Raw genomic sequence first — 25595 nt, forward strand, 5'->3', positions numbered from 1 at the left:
AAACCTGCAATACAGCAAGATCGACTTGAAAAACATCCACAATAAAGGTAACAAGAACTTCAGAGACAAAGCTTTTAAGACATTTAAAAGTGCTGCCACAAATTAGTTATTGGATATCATATTTTTTATTAATTGCGCAAAAGAAAATGTCATGGATGAAACAATAAATATTTTTTTTTTAATGAGAACTGTTTTGATATTAAATATTATTTATGCATAATTATCAAGAAAGTCCTTACTTGCATTGCAATAATTGCACAACTAGTTGATATAAATGTTTTACTGATTTGAGAATCAAATTAGGTCAACCATACCAAATTTCTCATTGGTTACAAATAAAAAAACAGTACATTTTTATCATCTTTAGGACTTAGACCTGAATATTTCTCTCTCAAAATTTACCAGATTACAAGAGAATAATTTAATTTTGTCTCTTATTTTAAATTTGCTATGTTGAAGCTACTAGCTCGTTTGACAAAAGGCATAGTAACAAGCCCTGACATCAGTGATAACTCATGAGCCTCACCTCAATCTGCATCTTCAAATGCTGCTTAAAGCTAGCAAGCAGTGTCAGGAATATGGCCAAGGAGAGTTCAAACACTTCAACCACCGAGCTGACCCCGTTCTTGGACAAGGCCACACACAGGTATTGCTTGATAGCGTTGATGAACATGTCGTTGGTGCGGAACACCGGGCCGGCATTCTGTAGGATGGACAGCAGCAGCTCCAGGGACAACACCTTGGAACGCAACTCATGGGATCTGGATGTATAATAGTTCATGTCTGTGTTAGTGGCAATCATGGAAGTTTGTATCAACATACTGGTCATAAAATGAGCTTTGTTCTGGGGAAAACTGGGCTTCATGCATGAGCGTACAGGGTCGTCCCAGGTTAGCCTTTGCAGTCTCCATAATATTATCTGTGAAGACACTCTACGCCTCAACTGGATTTTTTTCTAATAATATACTTACTTCTACTTGGTATGAAAAATACTTTAAAATAATACTTGAAAGGCTTCATTTCCAACCTTTAGATACTAATGAGCAGCAAAGAGCATAAAACCTGAACAGACTGCTAGTTACTCGCAGGCTGTTCTGGTTTTATGCTGTTTGCACATAGCAAATTTCACTTTGCCTCTGAGTGGAAAAGGGTTTACCAGTTTTAAGTGCACTTACTAATGCCAATAACTGCTGACCACTGCCCAACTTGAATCAGAGGTAAGGGAAGATAATGGCTGCATGATAGGATTTCAAAACTAAACCAAACACAAGTTATGTGGCCAGCTTGGGGATCAAACCAACGTTCTTTGGATTTGTAGTCCAATGATCGACATTAGTAATATGCCATACAAAATATATAAATATCACCCTGAAATAAATTTGATTCAACATGTATGTAAATGAAAAAGAGAAATGTGTCAATTAATGTTAACTTCAGTCCAATTACGGATTTCCTACATGGCTATCAATTCCTATAACTTATTTCCTTTATGGCTACCTACTTGGGATCTGGGGGCCCATCTGTAAGGGGTTTCATTGAGAGTTTACACAGGCTACGGAACACCAGGAAGGCGTCCTTTTGAAGGATGTGACTGAACGCCCCATGACCCATGTCTCCACCCTCTGTCTGCTCTTCATCCACCAACTTGTTCACCGCTGGAGAAGGGACACAAATAAAGCTAGGGTTGGGCTGGAAACTAAATGCATCTAATATAGAAATATTAAACTGATACATGTCCTACATTTCCTAATCAACCTTGAAATGTAAAGCCACATAGTGAATGTACTTTTTAACATGTCTATGTCTCCATTCCAGGTTCACAATTTCAAGGGGTATTGCACTACTAATGTTTTATGGTACCTAGAATTTTAAGTGTTCCGAATAATTAAATCTGCTATTCAGAAATTTCATTTTAATGGTCAACATTGTTTAAAGCAACTACATGTACTTTCAACTGCATGTGTTACCCAAAGTGCTGGTACTTCGTGAGGCAGGCTTAGATGGTGGCTCACTACTTTCCCCCGTGTTAGCCCGTGCCCGCAGGGCTTCTGGGGGTACATCCAAGACAGAATTGGGCACCTGCGCCAATGAGTTAGGGACCTGCTCTGATGTCATCTCCAGCACAGCACTTTGGTGAATTCCTTGAAATGACATCCCATGCTTGATACATTTTCGCATTAATTGTCTTAAATTGTCATGTTCCACTTTGGAATTTTTTATGATGTCAAACTAGGACAAAATTATCAACAAGACTATGACGTCTCCTGTATAAACTGTAACTTTTACCCCTAGTCTAGTGTTCCAATCTATGGTAAATGCTCAATCATATATATGAAGATAATAACATTCACTCTTACATCTCAAGCTGTGATGGTATTTTTCAGTCATTTTGACAATGCCTTGACTCTAGAGAAGAAACATAAGATGACAAGAAAGGATAGCGCAGAATGCCTAGAATCCTTACCAGTCACTTGATCTATGATGTCATCCAACACAGCTCTCGCTTCACCTTCTGAACTGTCACCTCCATCTTTTACGACAAGAGAAATACAACGTAAATAATTTGTATTGCTTCTTCATATTAATTTAAGAATTAAACTTAAAAATTAACCATCTAATGTTTAATGATGGTGAACAAGCTTAATGACTTTAATATTACTAACTTAATTTACTGCTACAGGATTTTTTTCCAAATACAAGCCATGAGTAGGAATTTATATGTCATATAGTGATATTAATATAAGAATGCCAAAAATATGTATGATCTCAACAATAGGGCATGAACATTGAACGATAAACAATCAGCACTGAAAATATCACACTTACCAGACACTGTATTAATAGACTGGTTTTCACTGGACATGTGTGCAGCATTTGACTGGTTTTCATCAGTAGACTGGTCTACAGTGGACTGTGTACTAGGTGTAGTCTGGTCGCCAATGGACTGGGTTTCAGACATGGACATATTACTAGTTGACTGGGTCTCAGATATTGTTGACTGGTTCTGTTCACTGGTCGTATCATCTCCTCCTGGCTCCTCACATTGCTGGATAGGCAAATATAGATACAAAATTACAGGATGACAACGTCTTTATTTTAATTAATCATGTTACATTTTTACTGGGATATAAAAACATAAAATTATGCAAGTAAAACCAATATGAGTAATTAAGGTTGGTTTATTGCAGTAAATTGGTACCAGTGTGAAACAGTGAAAATTACCACTTAGGCAATGGTCACTGTTTTAAGCCATAATTACTGATTCAAATTTATAGTTTTTACCAGGATATTCTTCAAGATCTTCTTATCCTTTTAAAGTATACAATGTTAAGGAAGTCAAACCACTTTTCAGCCAATATAAACTAATATCATTCCATTAATCGAAAATGGCATGACTGTTTCAAGAATTCAGTTTTGTGTACAAAGTGTAACTACTCCTACCCACTACTGCACAATACAGATCCTGCTATCAACTGACCTCGGTGGTAGTGGATGAGCTCTCTGACTGCTTCAGGTCTGCTGCAGTTTGCTCTCCCTCTGTCTCCTAAAACACACATACAAGTCACATGACACTGAAACCAGTCAATATTGTAGACACGTGGTATTTACATAAGCTATGCTCTGCGAAAACAGGGCTTAATTTATGCACACAAATTGTAGTCCCAGATTAGCATGTGCAATCTTGCTCAGGAATCTGGGATGACTCTTTCCGGTTTTATGGAATTTTTTGTTTGAAGGAAGTCTCTTCTAAACAAAAATCCAGTCTAGGCGGAAAGTGCTGTCTTTAATCAGCCTGTGTGGACTGCACAGGTTTATCTGGAAAATACTTTTTGCACATGCATTAAGCCCAGTTTTCCCTGAATGAAGCTCATTTGTTGCCTGTTTAGTTAAATTATCACCCCTCTCAGTCTGAATCAGTATTAATCTCTATGTCTCAATCTTGAACTTTCCACTAATGAACATCAATGCTTGATTGTTACAAGCACTGCTTTTAACTACACTTGTTTTAAATCGTGGGAGCCTTGTTCGGATAAAACTGGGCTAAATGTGCGAAGACTAATCACAGTTTGCACATGCTAATCAGGGATGACACTTTCCGCCTACACTAGGTTTTCATTTAGAAGACACCCTCTTTAAACTAACAATTCAACAACAAGAATATCAGTGAAACTGATGGATGCTCCCGGATGATGCGCTTTGTCAATCTATGTGTTAATAACCACCTAAAAAATATATTATTAGCCTCGGTGACCTTGACCCCAGTGACCTCAAATCTAATCAAAAGGTAGAGGTCCATGCAAGGTACGTACATGCCTAATATGAAAGAGCTCGGTAAAGTATTGAAGGTGCTATGAGAAACTGTCAAAAAGTGTGACGGAAAAATGTATTATTAGCCTCGGTGACCTTGACCTTGAACCGAGTGACCTAAAACCTCATCAAAAGGTAGAGGTCCATGCAAGGTACCTACATGCCAAATATGAAAGAGATCGGTAAAGAAATGAAGGTGCTATGAGAAACTGTCAAAAAAGTGTGACAGAAGGAAGGAACTACAAACTGGCAACTATATGCTCCAACGAATATATTTTGGGGAACATAAAAACTGAAAATGTCATACCTGATTAGCCTGTGCCAACTGCACAGGCCAATCTTGGATGACACTCGCAAATGCATTTAGCCCTGTTTTTCCAGAACAAAACTCCCAAGTGTTGAGTGGGGTGCCATACCGCCTGACTCTCCATCCTCGTGAAGATCACATTGAGCATTTGTGTGAGGGTGGCCTTGGCCGTGGTCTGGTTGACAAGGTTCTTGCTGGCCAGGTAGATGTTGTAGCACGTTCGCACAGTGTGTAGGACCGTACCCTCGTGGATCTCACATGTGTTTGATGTCACTATAGTCAGCAGGGCCTGAAACAAGAGAAGAATATTACCCACTATCTCGTTTTGTACAAAAACAAACAAAATGAAACTTCATATGCACCAGTAGAAGAGAAATCTCATAGTAGCACAAGGTACTTTATGGCTTTTACCAAGTCTCTTCTCATCTATAAAGTCTCCAACATACTCTTAAAATTTTAAAAGTTACTTTTCATCAGACTCCTTCAGTTTAAGCCCTGAGTTCAGAAATCTTTGTCTATCTTCTTTTAAGTCCAATACTAATTTTAGGGGCCATGGGTCTGTCCAAGTCGAACTAAAATGCCTCTGAGAAGGCCCTGTCATACCTTGATAATCTGTAGCTGTACCCCCTCGTCTGTCTGGGGTCCCTGGAAGCAGCCACACACTGTCTCCACAATGCGGTCAATGAGACGCTTGCCTGGGGATGTGCTGTCTGGGGTGTTACCTGTCATGTGACCATACGCTATCAGCTTCTGCAATGTCAGCAAGTTATAGTATGTACAGGTTGTCAACAGTGGTTTATTCATTATTTTTTTAGGAGCTGTTTGTAATACAGTTGAACAGACTACATTAAAAAGCAATCTGAGATATATACATGCATGAATATTTGGCTGGTTATCAAAAATTGCCAATATATATTGCCAACAATCTGAGGGTAAAAATGTCTCAAGGAAAAACTTTTCTCTTTATTTGCAGAGAATTATCAGATTTTTCTGTATGCTAAATTTCATTTTCACCATGGAATATTACATACGTTAATTTTATATGAAGAGCAGTTTATGTTCATGTACTTAAAGGTTATATATAAATATAGTTGTTAATATATGCAGTAATACATATAATGTAAAAACTAAGCTTCACATACATGCTAAATAAAGTTTAAATGTAACAAGAGGGCTAAGATGGCCCTAGTTCGCTCACCTGAGAGCAGTCGGTTCATTCAATCTTTACCAAATGTCAAACTTGACCTAGATATTGTCCAGACAAACATCCTGGTCAAGTTTCATCAGTATTTCATCTGCGAGTCATGATCAATGTACCTATGAAGTTTCATGATCCTAGGCGTAAGCATTCTTGAGTTATCATCCTAAAACCATTTTTCTAAGTTGAGTCACCGTGACCTTGACAGCCAATGTGTGAATACATTTTTTGGCACTGTGACCTTGACCTTTGACCTAGTGACCTGATAATCAATAGGGGCCATCTGCGAGTCATGATCAATATACCTATGAAGTTTCATGAACCTAGGCATAAGCGTTCTTGAGTTATCATCCAGAAACCATTTTACTATTTCAGGTCACCGTGACCTTGACCTTTGACCTAGTGACCTGAAAATCAATAGGGGTCATCTGCCAGTCATGATCATTGTAACTATGAAGTTTCATGATCCTAGGCATAAGCGTTCTTGAGTTATCATCCAGAAACCATTTACTATTTCAGGTCACCATGACTTTGACCTTTGACCCAGTGACCTGAAAATCTATAGGGGTCATCTTCGAGTCATCATCAATGTACCTATGAAGTTTCATGATCCTAGGCATAAGCATTCTTGAGTTATCATCTGGAAACCATTTAACTATTTCATGTCACCGTGACCTTGACCTTTGACCTAGTGACCTGAAAATCAATAGGGGTCATCTACGAGTCACGATCAATGTACCTATGAAGTTTCATGATCCTAGACCTAAGCGTTCTTGAGTTATCATCCGAAAACCATTTTACTATTTCGGGTCATCGTGACCATGACCTTTTACCTAGTGACCTGAAAATCAATAGGGGTCAACTACGAGTTATGATCAATGTACCTATGAAGTTTCATGATCCTAGGCCTAAGCGATCATCCGGAAACTATTTTACTATTTCGGGTCATCGTGACCTTGACCTTTGACCTAGTGACCTGAAAATCAATAGGGGTTATCTGCGAGTCATGATCAATGTATCTATGAAGTTTCATGATCCTAGGCATAAGCGTTCTTGAGTAATCATCCGGAAACCATTTGACTGCTTTGGGTCACCATGACCTTGACCTTTGACCTAGTGACCTGAAAATCAATAGGGGTCATCTGCAAGTCATAATCAATGTATCTATGAAGTTTCATGATCCTAGGTATAAGTGTTCTTGAGTTATCATCCGGAAACCATTTTACTATTTCGAGTCATCATGACCTTGCCCTTTGACCTAGTGACCTGAAAATCAATAGGAGTCATCTGAGAGTCATGATCAATGTACCAATGAAGTTTCATGATCCTTGGCATAAGCGCTCTTAAGTTATCAACCGGAAACCATCTGGTGGACGGAAGGACTGACATGAGCAAAACAATATACCCCCTCTTCTTCGAAAGGGAGGGGGGGCATAATGAGAAAACTGCCCCCCTCCCAGCAGCCATGTTATTCAACTGACCGGAACCATTTTTGAACTCAACTCTCGTATCAAGGAAACAAATGTTCTGAGCAAGTTTCATGAAAATTGGGCCAAAAATGTGACTTCTACTGTGTTCACATGTTTTCACTATATACATATAGAGAAAAATGCCCCGCCCACTGGCGGCCATGTTTTTTCACCGATCCCGACCATTTTCACACTCGTCCGAGATATCAATAAACCAATGTTTTGACCAACTTTCATGACGATTGGGCAAAAATTGTTCCTTCTAGAGTGTTTACAAGGTTTCTCTATAGCCAAATAGGGAAAACTCGTCTGAGACATCAATTGAACCAATTATTTGACCAACTTTCATGATGATTGGGCAAAAATTGTGACTTCTAGAGTGTTTACAAGGTTTCTCTATAGCCAAATAGGGAAAACTGCCACTATATACATATAGAGAAAAATGCCCCGCCCACTGGCGGCCATGTTTTTTCACCGATCTCGACCATTTTCAAACTCGTCCGAGACATCAATTGAACCAATTATTTGACCAACTTTCATGATGATTGGGCAAAAATTGTGACTTCTAGAGTGTTTACAAGGTTTCTCTAAAGCCAAATAAGGAAAACTGCCCCTTCCACTGGCGGCCATGTTTTTTAACGGATCGGAACTACTTTTGAACTCAACCAAGATATCATTAAGACAAACATTTTGACAAAGTTACATAAAGATTGGGCATGAAATGTGACTTTTACAGTGTTTACAAGGTTTCTCCATAGCCAAATAAGGAAAACTGCCCCTCCCACTGGCGGCCATGTTTTTTAACGGATCGGAACTCCTTTTTAACTCAACCAAGATATCATTAAGACAAACATTTTGACAAAGTTACATGACGATTGGGCATGAAATGTGACTTCTACAGTGTTTACAAGGTTTTTCTTTTTTTTTACCAAGTTTTTGACCCAGCACAACCCAGTTTCGAACTCGGCCGAAATTTCATTGGGACAAAGCTTCTGACCAAGTTTCATGAAGATGGGACAAGAAATGTGGCCTCTAGAGTGTTTACGAGCAAATGTTAAAGGACAGACGGACATACGACGGACAAAGACCGGTCACAAAAGCTCACCTGAGCAATCAGGTGAGCTAAAAATACATTTATAATGAAGGTAAAAATACATTTTATCTAAAAATATTGCACAAGCGAAATATAACTTTAGTGCTGAATTGCATAGTGTATAATACATTGTTACTGCAGACTTAACAAAACACTGATGTGATATTATGTAATACGATTAACAATAATGTTGTTATAAAAGATGTCTGTAAATATTTGACCAGGGACTTGTTTACATCATTCATTTTTGAGTTTGTAACTCTCCGTTGCAGAAAATTATCTTCACTGTTGAAAAAAAATCTCCATTAATTGATGTAGAAAATCAACCATGCCTAGTACACCAATTATTTCGTAATACCTGAAGAAAGTCTAACGTCAAGTTGACAATTCTGGGTGATTTTGACTGGCATGCCAACTCAAAGGGCGTGAAGTACCTATCAGCATCCACAAAGCCTGCCTGCTTGGGCATCGGTAGGGCAGACGAGCGGTCATTCTCAGAACTGAAAATACAGGTCTGGCTATGAACATCATTTAAATTCTTACCACGTAGATTAATCTTTGATAAACAATGATACTTGTGCAAAAAGCATTGAAAACAAAGTGATTTGTTGTAGATCTGTGGTGGTATTCCAGAAACAACTTAAGTCATTTCTTAAATAATTTAACTTAAGTTCAAAATTACAATGTTGTGTATTTCTCTACTAAATAAGGAAACACATGTTTTTTTGGTATTCCTAAAATAATATTGGCATAATGATGTTATTTAAATGTATATCTTGATGACAATCTATTGCAATATGAAATGAAACGCTTAAGATAATTTCTCAATTTAAGGATAAGAATAAAATTTAACTTAAGATGCTACTGGAATACGACCCCTGGAAGATTTTTATAAGATACATAAACTAATTATAGCTTGTTTGTGTACATGCATATGTCATACTACTTAGAAATACATTCCTTGCACATTCCATGATGAGATAAAATGTTCTTATTTTTCCAAGGATGGCATTTTTCTTTGAAACTCAATGAACATGTAATAGATATATCAATGAATGTCAACTTAGTATTAAATACTGTCTCAGTGACTGATAATAGGATCATAGTTTTTTATGGCAAGTGTCACTGAACAAGAAACAGCATATTTCACTATTCTAGTTAGCTTACAATACATGCCAGTTGAATTTGAGTTTGTTGTAATATTTAGTATTCCAGCAATGTAACAACTTACTTTATCAACAAAACAGATCACAAAGTGTTTGAATTTGAATTAAGCAAATAGCATAAAGTCAGATTTAAATATGGCCTTAGTGACAATGTCTTAAATAGTTAATCTTTATGTTCACCATTGATTAAAACACATTATTTCAAAACTTCCAGTTTACGATTCATGTAATCCCCTAATATCAGTAGATGTAAAAAGAACAGTTTAGGACTATAGGCCTGCAGACTATGGTTGCATTATAGTCCCAAATACTAATATGTGTATCATCATTTCTAATTAAAGCTATTAAATAAACAAAAAGTGTTTAAGACTCAATGTAAACAAGACAATAAACTGTAGCTTTTATTTCTCTTTCATGACCATTGTTATAATTTTAAACACAATTGGCAAGAGTAGGAAACAAACAGACTATTAGATGTTGTTATCAGCTTGGTCATTGTTGAGAATATTTAAGCTCTACCACTAACTTGGAAAAGATAAAATTGATATTAAAATTGATAGACTGGCTGACATATCATTATCAGAATCATAAGCAGTAATGAATTTATCTATGCCATTGGCAATGGTCACATCATACAATTCTCTAAAGCACCAATAATGTTTTGATGTTTTTCATCAACTGGGGAGATTGAAGTCATTAATCTGCTCCTGACTACGCCATCAATCAAAACATACTGATACCCAACTAAGCCTCTTTTAAAATCAACCCTGTACAAACTGGAGCTCAGTTCATACAGCTAGCTCTGATGTGCTTGAACTACCTGGCTGACATTTGGTCTCCAGGGGCCCGTCTTATCAAACATCGTACAACATTTTCACCTTACGATGCAATTTTCGAAGCGCCATAAATATGTAACCGTCATTTTTATAATTACTTTTGTTCAACATTTCCATTCATTTCCAAAGAAGCTGTCAAATATCCATTATATTTGAAACAAACCGATCATAATCACTTATATTTTAAAATTACACAATTCAATCGTAAGTTAACATTTTCGTACGATCATTGATAAGACAGACCCCAGGAACTGTTGAGGGTTGATTCCCTGAATAAGGGGGTAACAGATCCTTATTGCATTACTGTACAATGATGCAGTAGACTGGTGTTTTCATAGCTAAGTAGGACTATTACAATGGCACACAATTATAGTCCAACAAGAATCGCTTAGCATTGGGCTTTAAGTAAATGTTCTTCTTATGTCAATTGAGTAAATGTTTTGTCGATTCCTTCAATGTGTTCTTAATTCATATTTGTCATAGCATTTTACTTCTGTATATAATTTTGCTCAATAGTTCTCTATCATGAAATGTTACCAGGGTTTCTCTGCAATTCCTTAAATAACCCAACAGCTACAAATTTACACATTTTGCTTTAGATTTATGTAAGAGAAAAGGTGGTAATAAACTTAGAGCCAGGAGTAGCCCTGTATAAGAGCAGGGATTGCACCTATGGACGACTAGAGCGATAATTTCACTATAACACCCGTGATTTCGCCCTACGAGCCCAGAAAAGCGAAGATCAAGTTGCCTGTTTTTTTTAGTAAGCAAGACATGAAAAGCGAAAAATCAAGTCGCCCAATTTTTTTTGCTAAGGCGTGCTACTGCCCGCAGGTGATTAGCAAGTTTATTGTTTGTTGTTTGTCTAACGGTTACACAATTTACTCCCTGCATGGATCGCTAATTGACTAAACTTCTCCCTGTTTCAGAAAAAAGGAGAAGTTACTTTTCCTATTTTTAAGGCCTAAGGTTGTCCCTATAAAGAGTGAACAAAAAGTTTGTTGCATAATTCAAAATGCTCATTTTGTAGAAAGACTATTGGCAAAAAAGGGACTGGATATTTCTGCCTTCTCTTACTGAACATTTTGTATCTGTTGATGGTTTTATACCAATATTATCATGAACTTAATTCTAAATACAAACCTTTTTTCATTCAGACTGTCTTTCTTGATATTTTCTGCAAAACACAAAATAGATAAAAAAGTTTACATTAAAAGATTTTATTTTCAAGTACTACAAGTATATTAGAAAAAGCCAAATAACAACACAACATGACATTCCTCCAGTATTTCTCAGTCCAATTAACCTCAGCAGTAAGAATTTATTAAAGAATTGGTAACTTCATCATTATTCTATAAGCTTTATTATTTGTTATGTCCACCAACGATTGTGAAGGTATGCGTGCTCAATTTTGGGAGATGCCAAACAAATGAAGACATGTTACAATTTGTAATAATAATGGGAATTAAAATATAATTCTATAACATTTGTTTTGACAGTCAGTTTCTTTAATAAACAATTTGAGATGCATCTAGTCCTTCTTGAATGCTCTGAGCATTTATGAGTACATGTCCACACATAGAGCCCAGGGTCAATAGCTGGGAGTTGGATTATTGCAGGGTCAATAGCTGGGAGTTGGATTATTGCAGAGTCAATAGCTGGGAGTTGGATTATTGCAGGGTCAATAGCTGGGAGTTGGATTATTGCAGGGTCAATAGCTGGGAGTTGGATTATTGCAGGGTCAATAGCTGGGAGTTGGATTATTGCAGGGTCAATAGCTGGGAGTTGGATTATTGCAGAGTCAATAGCTGGGAGTTGGATTATTGCAGGGTCAATAGCTGGGAGTTGGATTATTGCAGGGTCAATAGCTGGGAGTTGGATTATTGCAGGGTCAATAGCTGGGAGTTGGATTATTGCAGAGTCAATAGCTGGGAGTTGGATTATTGCAGGGTCAATAGCTGGGAGTTGGATTATTGCAGAGTCAATAGCTGGGAGTTGGATTATTGCAGAGTCAATAGCTGGGAGTTGGATTATTGCAGGGTCAATAGCTGGGAGTTGGATTATTGCAGGGTCAAAAGCTGGGAGTTGGATTATTGCAGGGTCAATAGCTGGGAGTTGGATTATTGCAGGGTCAATAGCTGGGAGTTGGTTTATTGCAGAGTCAATAGCTGGGAGTTGGATTATTGCAGGGTCAATAGCTGGGAGTTGGATTATTGCAGGGTCAATAGCTGGGAGTTGGATTATTGCAGGGTCAATAGCTGGGAGTTGGATTATTGCAACTGGAAATGCATCATAACGCTAAATTTCACCACTGAGAGTTACAAAGTAAGTTTTATAACTAACCAATGATACATTTAATTTAGTGTTTTATTTTAACTGTTTAATTCTGAGGAATACATGAATACATGTATTCTGACATTTTTTATTTTTGCTAAGAGTATTATAGATGCAAAAACATGGAAGTGACCTTGTAAAGTTGTATAATTATATTTTAAAAGTAAATTGAAACAATATTTTACAGACATGGACACTGACAGTTGTTGTGACATGAACAATGTACAACGGTCTGTGTCAAGTTTTGTTGACCATATGCCTATTGCAATCAAGTTCTCTCGCTTTTCAGATGTGATGTCTGGACTCAAGGTAAACAACGCACATAGTGTATGTAATTTGCGGGTGTGTATGGAGAGTTATGGAGGTTTCGGTAAATGACAAGTTTGGTAAATTAGATTTATATAGTAAATGCCGCGGAGGTTTCGGTAAATTGGTATAAATAGGGATTATCTCACCTTTATTCGATAAGCGTGTACACTCATTGAGTTGTTTGGCACTAATTAAATTATCTGATCAAAATGTTGTTTGTTATGCCCCCTTTTGAAGAAGAGTGATCGGACTGTCCGTCTGTCTGTCCGTCTTTCCGTCACACTTTGCGTTTAGGTTTTGAAAAATGCTCATAACTTCTATGTCCCTTGTGATATAACCTTCATAATTGGTATGCATGTGTATATGGACAAGGCCTTTCCATACGCACACAAATTTTTACCCCTGTGACCTTGACCTTGAACTTAGGGTCCCCGTTTAGGTTTCAAAATCTGTGTTTAGGTTTCGAAAAATGCTCATAAATTCTATGTCCCTTGAGATATAACCTTCATATTTGGTATGCATGTGTATATGGACAAGGCCTTTCCATACACACAACAATTTTGACCCCTGTGACCTTGACCTTGAACTAAGGGTCCGCGTTTAGGTTTCAAAATCTGCGTTTAGGTTTTGAAAAATGCTCATAACTTCTATGTCCCTTGAGATATAACCTTCATATTTGGTATGCATGTGTATATAGACAAGGCCTTTCCATACGCACAAAACTTTTAACCCCTGTGACCTTTAACTTAGGGTCCGCATTAAGGTTTCGAAATCTGCGTTTAGGTTTCGAAAAATGCTCATAATTTCTATGTCCCTTCAGATATAACCTTCATATTTGGTATGCATGTGTATATGGACAAGGCCTTTCCATACGCACACACATTTTGACCCCTCTGACCTTGAAGTTAGGGTCCAAGCTTAGGTTTCAAAATCTGCGTTTAGGTTTTGAGAAATGCTTATAACTTCTATGTCCCTTGAGATATAACCTTCATATTTGGTATGCATGTGCATATTGACAAGGCCTTTCCATACGCACACAAATTTTGACCCCTGTGACCTTGAACTTAGGGTCCGCGTTTAGGTTTCAAAATCTGCGTTTAGGTTTCGAAAAAAGCTTGTAACTTCAATCAAGCGTTTATAGGGGGCATAAGTCATCCTATGGTGACAGCTCTTGTTTCATGTGTTTTTCTAAACCAAAAAAAAATAAATAAAACATTGTTATATATAAAGCGCACTCGAAATTTGACATTTAATTTGAAGCAATCCAAAATTTTTGTAGTGGCCAAGCGCAGTATTCTGCGCTGGGCCGCTGATGGTCTTTTGTAATATGTAATATGAACTTTAACATTTAGCTCTTACAAGAGGTGGCCTCCACGTACCTCATTGTAGGTATACCACCTCTATAAAAAACCAATTTACCGAAACCTCCACGGCATTTACTATATATATCCAATTTACCGAACTTGTTATTTACCGAAACCTCCAGCACCCTGTATGGAACCATAGACTTATTTGTAAATGAACAATTTTGACATGGATTTAACAGGAAATAAATCAATCTTTAAAGGTACACTGTTTATTGCAGCACTGTTTGAATTAATTCAGAAATTCTTTTACTTGTTTCCTTAACCGCTCGAGGTAATTGGAGGATAATATTAAATACTGTTGAATGTAGCCTTACCAAGTGCCACCTCACAGGCCTTCTTCAATTGCGAATGATGCGCTTTCTTGATCTCCTTGTCGCTTAAAATCTTCTCAAGCGCGCGAGTTAGAAACATTGTGTATATTTATTTAACAAAATACTGCATCAGAAGATTCAAAACTGAATAAACTCGTAAAATGTTGTCACTTTTTGACACTTGTTGACTTTTCCGGCGACATGTCAGCCACCATATTTGTGTCACGTGATCTGTGTCAGATCTGAAAATAAACTGTCGGAATTAATTTTGATAACTCTTTATTCCGTGTTCATTATTAAATCCTTTTTAATAAATAAGTTTAATGTTATGTATCATACATAACATTTGATAAATTTGCCAATGAGCTTAAAATATAAATATTTGCGTCCAGTATTATACAGGGGAGGTAATCCGTTCATGTCAACAAAATGGACTCCAAAAACGCAATGAAAACTTGGGAGATGAGCAATAATATGGAAACAATAAGTACTGTCGATGAAATATATCGTTACGATAAGAAACAGCAACAAGATATCTTGACTGCCAGACCATGGGATAAAGAGTATGTTGATAATTTGTGAGCATTATAAGTAGCTTACAATTCGGATAATAATATTATCGGATGTTTAAAAATGATTTTAATTAATATACATTTAATTCAAGTTTAACTGCATACAAATAATCTTATTTTCAGTCCTCATTACTTCAAGCACATCAAAGTTTCAGCTCTAGCCCTGTTAAAGATGGTAATGCATGCAAGGTCTGGAGGTAATCTGGAAGTCATGGGATTGCTACTTGGCAAGGTTGATGGTAACACCATGATTGTCATGGACTGTTTTGCACTTCCTGTGGAGGGAACAGAGACTAGAGTCAATGCACAGGCACAAGCATATGAATATATGGCTGCGTATACAGATGCAGCAAAATCTGTAAGTAATTATCACCAGTAAAAGGCATACATGCCAGAAATTTTCAGGTCCAAATCGGGACATTCCATTAAAAATGTCGGGACATTTGACCAAAAAATGGGACACCTAAAATATCAATCATGACACCTTTACTGTAGTCAGTGATCAGTATATTATTTACAAAACCTCATAATTTCTGGCAAATATTGACGATAAATAATGTGTTTTAGAATTTCAAGAACACAGACGTTAACCATTTTCCGAAAGTAAACATGCATGTGCACTATGCGGATGAATCAATAACGTGAAATGTATTGACAGAGGCATGCGTTATTGTTCAACGCGATTTGGGCGCATTGAGCACTGTTTTTATTCAACCAACCATCAATTAACTCTAAATTTAGACTGATGAAACAATGTGTATCGGTCAGCGCTCAATTTGCTTGATATACAAAATTGGTGTTTTGACGGGTTTTTTAGCCTCAGGTTGTGTAATACACAGAATACCGCGTAATAGAGTCTTTGGACTTGATTTGGGCCATGAAAAAGCAGTCTGCTTTTAATGCACTATGATGCATCTATGGCTAGCAATGATTTGGGCCATGAAAAAGCAGTTTGCGCTTAATGCACTACGAATCATCTATCGCTTGCAATTTTCGACACCTATCATACAAATACTATTGTGTGAATGCCAGATAAAATAAATAATTTGCTAATAGAGCACTGAAAAGGTGTCAAAAACAACACTGGATCAATCGACTAGTAGATATTGTTTGTTAATTAGGAGGCAATAAAGGGATTAGTGATGGTAATTTAATCCAGACGGAGCTTGAGTAGCGAATTTTATTTTGACCTTATAGAACATATGTCATTTTGTATGAATGTCGGGACAATTATTGAATAGCAAAGCATTTTGTGTACAAGGAATGTCAATAATGCCACACAAAGAAAAAACATTGAATGTTAAATAGTTGAAGTACACTAAAAGATTGCTTTATTGTAAATATTTTAGTTTATCTTGAAGTCTTAGATCCATATCCCTCTCTGTTTAATATTTTTTAGGTGAAAAGATTAGAGAATGCCATTGGCTGGTACCACAGTCACCCTGGTTATGGTTGCTGGTTGTCTGGTATCGATGTCAGCACTCAGATGCTCAACCAGCAGTTCCAGGAACCATTTGTAGCCATTGTGGTATGCTGAATCAGTGATGTTTTTGCACAAATTAAGCTTCTTACAGGCAGTTTCCCAATCGCAAATACAACATTTTCCCCAAATTCTGACCAAATATTTCCCCCGTCTTTTTAGTGTATTATACAGCAATACAAGTCTGTAGCATTTTATAATGTTAATTAAAAATGTAGTTTAATATGCACTTATTAATAATTGGAAAACTGTTATTTATTCATATTAATAATGTTTTATTTTCCCCAATATCATGGTTTATCGCGCTTGTTTCTTAAACTAAAAGGCACAAGATTTAGAAGTAAAATAAAAGCAAATAAAATCTCTGTGAATAATAAACACACTTTAGCTGTTATGTTGCTCATTCAATTATGTTCAAAACCTATTACTAAACTAGTAAAGTATCACATGTTTAGTAGCAATGTTTTTAGCTTTACTTTTAACCAAACAGTTGAGCCTTATGAATCACCTATTTGTTGGCGTTGGTTGAAGTATACCTGCACATCACTGTTTCAACAACAATTATTCAATATAAACTCCATACATATGTCCTCTTTTGTACTTTTTAATGCTGATGATTTAATATGCTCCATTAATGTAGGTGTCAGTAATGAAATTCACCTCTTTTCAAAACTTGTCGCCACTATAGAATTTTTGTACCATTTTCGACAGTATAGATTGGCAGCAAAACCCCTGGTAAATAAATGATAAAAAGATGAAATTCAAGTTTTTTTGGCACGGTCAAATTTCTTTGTTTATGTATACATTTTCAGCTCTAAGTTTTCATAACTTAACATAACAATTACAAGTTGATAATATCTCATACATGTTCAGCTTAAGGTTTACTTATACTATATAACTGTTAAAAATATTCATCTTCAAATGTGTTAACTTAAATTGCTGTTCACAGATTGATCCAGTAAGGACAATATCAGCTGGAAAGGTAAATATCGGAGCATTCCGTACGTATCCAAAGGGTTACAAGGCTCCTGATGAGGCCCAATCTGAGTACCAGTCCATTCCGTTGAGCAAGATAGAGGACTTTGGTGTGCACTGTAAAAAGTATGTAACCAACTTTATGACCTTCAAATGAGACACGCTCAGGGAAAAGGGGGTTTACTGCATTTGTGTTAAGTGTTGTCCAGTCCGCACAGTCTAATCATGGACAGCACTTTCCGCTTTTTAGCTCACCTGAGCACAACGTTCTCATGGTGAGCTTTTGTGATAGCCTTTTGTCCGTCGTTCGTTGTCAATATTTTGCCTTATGAACACTCTAGAAGCCACATTTATTGTCTGATCTTCATAAAATTTGGTCAGAACATTTGTCCTATTGATACCTTGACTGAGTTCGAAACTGTGTCATGCTGAGTCAAAAACTAGGTCACTAGGTCAAAAAAAAACAAACCTTGTGAACACTGTAGAAGTCACATTTGATGCCCAATCTTCATGTTACTTTGTCAAAATGTTTGTCTAAATGATATGTTAGTTCAGTTCAAAAATGGTTCCGGTTCATTGAAAAACATGGCTGCCAGGGGGGTGGGGCAGTGTTCCGTATATGGCTATAGAAAAACCTTGTGAACACTCTAGAAGTCATAATTTTTTGCCCAAACATCATGAAACTTGGTCAAAACATTGGTTTCATTGATATCTCGGACAAGTTCGAAAATGGTCCTGATCGGTGAAAAACCATGGCCACCAGGGGGCGGGGCAGTTTTCCTTATATGGCTTATAAACCTTGTTAACACTCTAGAGGCCACATTAATTGTCCAATCTTCATGAATTTTAGTCAGAAGATTGGTCTGTATGATATCTTGGATGAGTTCGAAAATGGTTACGTTTGCTTTAAAAAACATGGCTGCCAAAGGGCGGGGCATTTTTCCTTATATATATATGGCTATAGTAAAACCTTGTGAACACTCTAGAGGCCACATTTATTGTCAAATCTTCATGAAATTTGGTCAGAAGATTGGTCTCAATGATATCTTGGATGAGTACGAAAATGGTTACATTTGCTTGAAAAACATGGCTGCCAAGGGGCGGGGTATTTTTCCTTATATGGCTATAGTAAAATCTTTATTTATTATCAGATCTTCATGAAACTTGGTCAGAAGATTCATCCCAATAATATCTTGGACAAGATAAAAAATGATGCCGGTTGGTTGAAAAACATGGCCGCCAGGGGACGGAGCATTTTTCCTTATATGGCTATAGTAAAACCTTGTTAAGACTTTAGAGGCCACATTTATTTTCCGATATTCATGAAACTTGGTCAGAAGATTTGTCCTAATGATATCTTGGATGAGAACGAAAAAGGTTTCAGTTGCTTAAAAAACATGGCCACCAGGGGGCGGGGCATTTTTCCTAATATGGCTATATATCATGCTTTTGTAAAACCTTGTTAACACTCTAGAGGCCACATTCATTGTCCGATCATCATGAAACTTGGTCAGATGATTTGTCAAAATGATATCTTGGGCGATTTTGAAAATGGTTCTGGTTGGTGGAAAAACATGGCTGCCAAGGGGGCGTGGCATTTTTCCTTATATAGCTATAGTTAAACCATGTTAACACTCTAGAAGCCGTATTTATTGTATGATCATCATGAAACTTTGCCAAAAGATTTGTCCCAATGATATTTTGGAAAGTTCGAAAATGGTTCCAGTTGCTTGAAAAACATGGCCACCAGTGGGCGGGGCATTTTCCCTTATCAGGACTTATGAATCTTCATGAAACTTTGTCAGTATATTTGTTTAAATGATATCTTGGATTTGTATGAAAATAGTTCTGGTCTGTTGAAAAACGTGGCTGCCAGGGTGTTCACTAGTCATAAAAGTTGGTAAGAACAATTTGTTCTAATGACATCTTGGGCTGCACAGAACAGGTCAGTTCCTTTGAATCTCAGTTGAGCAACTTTGGGCCTTTCAGGCCCTCTTGTATGGATTTTATTGTTGAAAGGAAGTCCCTTAACAACGAATTAAATCAAGGCAGAAAGTGTTGTCACTGAACAGCCTGTGGGGACTTCACCAGGTAATCTAAGACAGACTTTAAACACATGCATTTTGCCCAATTTGTACAGAGTGAGGCTGAAGTGTGGTGTTTAATTCAACATTCACCACTTGTTGTGCTTGTATCTTCAAACCACTTTTTAGCATTAAAATGAACCTGTTTGGTACTATGCCAAATAAATGTGTGTCATTTATAGATTTAGTAATTATTCATGAATTGCAAACATATATCATAGCACAGATGTAGATCCAATAAATGCAAACACATCTCCAGTAGCTGGCAACAATAGCATGAACAATTTCATTTAAATAATATTTATATATTTATTTATTTATATATAGTTTTATAACACTACATCTAACACCAGAGGAAGCCAAATGAACTGTCTGTTTTGTCCCAGAGCTTAAATGGGCAATAGAAAATATAACAGATTTTGCATATAATTGCTTCAAATATGTTTTGCAAACTGCTTTTTCAAACATAGACATGAAATCAGATTTCATCACAACTGAACACCAATTAAAACATTTCTAATGTAAACAACATTAATGCTGCTGTCAATACTTAGTAGATATTTATTAAGTAAGGTAGATGACTTGGTAAAACTTTGACAAGTGTATATTTATATTATGTCTTTGTTATTGTTTCAGTTACTACTCCTTGGAAATGTCCTATTTTAAGTCTGCATTAGACAGAAAGCTGCTTGAGTCGCTATGGAACAAGTACTGGGTGAACACACTTAGCTCCTCCAGTCTGCTCACGGTAAGAACCACTCACAGGTGAAATCATGAATCTGGTTAAAATCAGTTATAAAATTGAGGATGTGTGGCTCATTTTACAAATCTATCTTGCCGTCAGTCATCAAATAGACCTCTATGAAATGCTGCAGTTGGGTAAAATTTCCAGAACTTACATGTTTGTTCAATGTGTCTTGATTACGGAATAAAATATAATTTTCTTAAGGGTAGTCCTGTCTACAGGTAAGGGTAAAATGTTTCTATAGAAGGACTGACATCATTTACATTTTGTGCCTTTAATTTTCACACTACGATTTTACCATGAAAATAGAAACAGTTGCACTATCAGACGGGCTAGACACATTTCAGAGAAGACTGCATGACTGGTCAAGGGTGTGATCTGATCAGAACATATTTAAATAGTTGTTAGCTCACCAGAGCTCAAAGTGATCTGATCAGAACATATTCAAATAGTTGTTAGCTCACCAGAGCTCATAGTGATCTGATCAGAACATATTCAAATAGTTGTTAGCTCACCAGAGCTCATAGTGATCTGATCAGAACATATTCAAATAGTTGTTAGCTCACCAGAGCTCATAGTGATCTGATCAGAACATATTCAACCAATTGTTAGCTCACCAGAGCTAATAGTGATCTGATCAGAACATATTCAACTGATTGTTAGCTCACCAGAGCTCATAGTGATCTGATCAGAACATATTCAAATAGTTGTTAGCTCACCAGAGCTCATAGTGATCTGATCAGAACATATTCAAATAGTTGTTAGCTCACCAGAGCTCATAGTGATCTGATCAGAACATATTCAAATAGTTGTTAGCTCACCAGAGCTCATAGTGATCTGATCAGAACATATTCAACTGATTGTTAGCTCACCAGAGCTAATAGTGATCTGATCAGAACATATTCAACTGATTGTTAGCTCACCAGAGCTAATAGTGATCTGATCAGAACATATTCAACTGATTGTTAGCTCACCAGAGCTAATAGTGATCTGATCAGAACATATTCAAATAGTTGTTAGCTCACCAGAGCTAATAGTGATCTGATCAGAACATATTCAAATAGTTGTTAGCTCACCAGAGCTCATAGTGATCTGATCAGAACATATTCAACTGATTGTTAGCTCACCAGAGCTAATAGTGATCTGATCAGAACATATTCAAATAGTTGTTAGCTCACCAGAGCTCATAGTGATCTGATCAGAACATATTCAAATAGTTGTTAGCTCACCAGAGCTAATAGTGATCTGATCAGAACATATTCAATTAGTTGTTAGCTCACCAGAGCTAATAGTGATCTGATCAGAACATATTCAATTAGTTGTTAGCTCACCAGAGCTCATAGAGATAAAGAGTGAGCATTACTGGTCATGTCTGGCATGAACATAGTTGTTCACCATTATCTTGCATGTCAACAGAACGCAGATTACACGACAGGTCAGGTGTTTGACCTGGCAGACAAGCTGGAGCAGTCCGAGGCCCAGCTGGGGCGGGGCAGCTTCATCATGGGCATGGACTCCAGTGAGAAGAAGTCAGAGGACAAACTGGCGAAGTCTACCAAAGATGGGTAGGTTCAGCTGTAAGAGATTATGAAGTTTTCAGTAGATATACACAGATCGGTTCTTTTTTGGTTCTTTTTTTAATGTGTGCTAATAATTCTGATGTAACAGGTTACCTTTTCTTCATTCTTGAGTGGTTGTGTATCTGGACAAATTAATTCGAAATCTCACTTGGCAGGCTAGCTCAGTTTGTGGAGCACTTGACTTTAAGTAATGCAAGAATGTTGAAGAAACAATTTCATGACTCCAGAGGTAAACAAGAAACCGTTGGAGACGGGTGATGCTCCCCAAAGTTTTTTTTTTCACAATATTGCACTATATATTCAGATAAAAGGAAACGTCTTGAGGGGCATAACTTTGGACAAAATAATATGATCTATGGTTTAGCAACTTAAAATTTTCAAAGGGCCATAACTCTCAAAATAAATAATTTAACCAGAACCCACAAATAACATGCGCATCTCCTCAAGGTAGTTAAGCTTCCCATAAAGCTTCATTGAATTCCAGTCAGTAGTTGGGGGGACAAGAATTGCACTATATGTACATTTAATGGAAAATTTCAAAGGGCCATAACTCTGTGAAAAATCATCTGACCAGAACTGGCTAATAATATGCACATCACCTCTTGGTAGTGAAGCTTCCCATAAAGTTTAATTGAATTCCAGTCATTAATTGCTGAGAAATAGCCCGGTAAAAATTGCGGACGCACACACGGACAGACGAAGCGGCGACAATATGCTCCCCCCAAAATTTTTGGGGAAGCATAAAAAACTAACCTCAGTTCCAACCTGTGATTCAAGCACTTATCAGCTACTGGCGTATATGAACATTTGTTGATGTTAAACCAGCGCTTACTCAGTGTGAGTAGGTTCCCTGACTTTTTTATGAATAAAAGCATTTGAAAATTGAAGAAATCCATTCAATACAAAAAAATTAGCCTTGCTCTGGTAAAACGTGACTTAATGCATGTACGTACAGGCAAACCAGAGGTTACACTCTCCCCCTAAACTGGACTTTTTGCCAAGAAGAGACTCCCATTAAACAAATATACAATAAAAGCTTAAAATGTTGTCCCTGATTAGTCTGTTTGGACTGCACAGGCTAATCTGGGACGACACTTCATGCACATGCATTAAGCCCAGTTTTCTTAGAAAGAGGCTCATATTAAAATATGCCATTGTTGCAGCTGCAAGACGACCATGGAGGCCATCCACGGCCTGATGTCCCAGGTGATCAAAGACCGACTGTTCAACCAGGTCCACCTGACGCAGCTACCAGAGGCAGCAAAGTAGATCTCCACACCACCAACATTATGAACTGGTCTCTCTGTTCTATATAGTCTTTGTGGATGTTAAGCTTACAGTCAGTGTGATCTAGTGTTTGCTCAGACATGGCTGTATGTAATACCATGAGGGATCACAAAGTTTAATTCATAAGTACAAACTTTTGAAAAATTCCTTGATAATGCTGAGTCAGCTGTTTGTGAATGTAGAAAACAGTTACAGTATTGCTGCATTAGCATGACTTGGGCTGGTTAAATTTTGTTTCCAGTGTCACAATGGTATACTTTTAGCTGTACAACTTACGACAACTTTGAAAGAATTTATATTTTCCATATTATGAAACATTGCTGAATATCAACTTTTGTTTACTACACAACCACAAGTACTTATTGAATAATTAATTTGTTAAATGGTGTTTTATCCTTTGATCATTCTAAAAATAAATAATTATATGATTGTTATGAGAGTTTGTCATTCAATAGTTGGCTGGAATATAGTGTTTGAGAAACATATATATCATTTATATCATTGATACATGCGAGATAACATATTTTGTAATTGATTGTGTGTTACATTTTCCTGATTATGGCTAATGATTATATTTTATTATTTTCATTTTCAGATCACCTGAGTACAAAATGCTCATGATGAGTTTTTGTGATCGCCTTTTGCATGTTGTATGTGGTGGGTTGTCAATATTTTAATTGTAAACACTCTACAGGCCACATTTAGTGTTAAATTTTCATGAAACTTTGCCAGAACATTTGATATCTCAGCTGAATTCGAAAATAGTTGATGATCACAACAAAACAAGACCGCCATTGGGTGGGGCAGTTTTCCCAAAATTAATAAACCTTGTTAACACTCTTGTAGTCACATTTTAGTCTAATCGTCATGAAACTTGGTCAGAACATTTGTTTTAATGATATCAAGGCCGAGTTCGAAAACATTTTGGGTCTGTTAAAAACCTGGACAGTGTTTCATATATGGCTTCAGTGAAGACTTGGTTACATTTCATGAAAGTTGGCAAGAACAAAAATTTTGTCACAAACATGGGTCAAATTTAAAACTGGGTCATTTGAGATAAAAATTAGGTTACAAGGCCAAATTTTAGAAAAAGCTTGTTAACAAGTATATTTCAAATCAGAATAGTTTAGTTCCTTCGTTTCTCAATGTTGTTGGCATTGGAAAACTAATAGCAGTAGATAAATAAATATTAATGCCATTTACATTTAGAATTTCAATGCACATGTGCACAATTTATATACATATATAAAGGTACTGAAAATGTCAACAAACTATCATTGGCATGTGTGATCTTGGTGGGCATGCATTTGGATCTCTTTGGAAGCAAAACTACTTAACTATATTGTTTGACGTATAAATAATTAATTATATATTTTTGCAACAATCTAAAATAAATGCTTGCTGTATAGATATTTTCAAAAGTGGCAATATGAAGTTTTATAGTACATGTTTATATTTTATGAAAATGCCACCAACAGTGGTGTGGTCAGAGTCACATTACCGTAATCGGCGGCAGTCTTGGGGTCTGGGGTATGCCTGCATTCACTGAGATTGTCTTGAGGCGTTTGGATGGAATTTAAATCATACTTTAAAAGAATATAATACAAATATAAGATTTTAACTAACTTGCAATTTCCATGTACATTATGCATTCCAATTTTACAGCGATCTATCAAGAAGTTATGATAGGGAAACCCGCTCGCAGATAACAATAACACAGCATTGTATACAAGTTGTAACAATTTAAATGCATACAGTCCATCTTGGTTTTATGTCTCGTGCAAAATACGGTCAATAGGTGGTGAATAGCGGGAAATTAATAATCTGACTGGGATTGTGACGCCATTGTCCCCAGGAAGGGGAGAACTCTTCATGGATCGCTTGGTAATCTATGATGACTGAATTAAATACAGTATAACATTTTTAACTCTGGTTAGCAATGGAATGACAGACATCCTGGAGTTATCAAAGGTAGCCAGTTATCGAAGATAACATATTGAATTGTTAAAAACATCTTCTTAATTTGAAAGTTAAATTTGAAAGTAATTATGAGTCCTCGACATTAATGCACTGATCAATTATATATAAATTAAACAATTTTATATTAAAGAAGTATACATGCAATACTACTGATCAGTTGTTTAAATGTATTCAAATATTGAAGATTAATTTAA

General features: G+C 36.6%; 2 protein-coding genes across 10 annotated transcripts in view; one reads left to right on the forward strand and one right to left on the reverse strand.

Moving 5' to 3' along the window:
- The window catches only part of LOC127867530 (brefeldin A-inhibited guanine nucleotide-exchange protein 1-like), an 82881-nt gene extending 67953 nt beyond the window's left edge, over positions 1 to 14928 (reverse strand). For all 9 annotated transcript variants that reach the window (XM_052408780.1, XM_052408776.1, XM_052408778.1 and 6 more), the window contains exons 1-11: positions 14702 to 14928; positions 11521 to 11554; positions 8734 to 8875; positions 5219 to 5365; positions 4725 to 4904; positions 3479 to 3544; positions 2827 to 3046; positions 2465 to 2530; positions 1968 to 2141; positions 1502 to 1655; positions 527 to 761 (exon numbers count right to left, since the gene is read on the reverse strand). In XM_052408780.1, coding sequence (XP_052264740.1) covers positions 527 to 761; positions 1502 to 1655; positions 1968 to 2141; positions 2465 to 2530; positions 2827 to 3046; positions 3479 to 3544; positions 4725 to 4904; positions 5219 to 5365; positions 8734 to 8875; positions 11521 to 11554; positions 14702 to 14798 — 1515 coding nt within the window. In that variant the 5' untranslated portion in view covers positions 14799 to 14928. The remainder of the gene's footprint in view (positions 1 to 526; positions 762 to 1501; positions 1656 to 1967; positions 2142 to 2464; positions 2531 to 2826; positions 3047 to 3478; positions 3545 to 4724; positions 4905 to 5218; positions 5366 to 8733; positions 8876 to 11520; positions 11555 to 14701) is intronic.
- A 60-nt stretch (positions 14929 to 14988) lies between these two features.
- On the forward strand, positions 14989 to 23855 carry LOC127867534 (COP9 signalosome complex subunit 5-like). The gene is made up of 7 exons (XM_052408787.1): positions 14989 to 15261; positions 15394 to 15628; positions 16670 to 16798; positions 17700 to 17851; positions 20446 to 20557; positions 21971 to 22119; positions 23298 to 23855. The coding sequence occupies exons 1-7, from the start codon at positions 15128 to 15130 to the stop codon at positions 23401 to 23403; spliced, it is 1017 nt and encodes a 338-aa protein (XP_052264747.1). The 5' UTR covers positions 14989 to 15127; the 3' UTR covers positions 23404 to 23855.
- The last annotated feature ends 1740 nt before the right edge of the window (positions 23856 to 25595 follow it).

This window comes from Dreissena polymorpha, chromosome 2 (genome assembly GCF_020536995.1).
Source record: "Dreissena polymorpha isolate Duluth1 chromosome 2, UMN_Dpol_1.0, whole genome shotgun sequence".
Taxonomy (NCBI): domain Eukaryota; kingdom Metazoa; phylum Mollusca; class Bivalvia; order Myida; family Dreissenidae; genus Dreissena; species Dreissena polymorpha.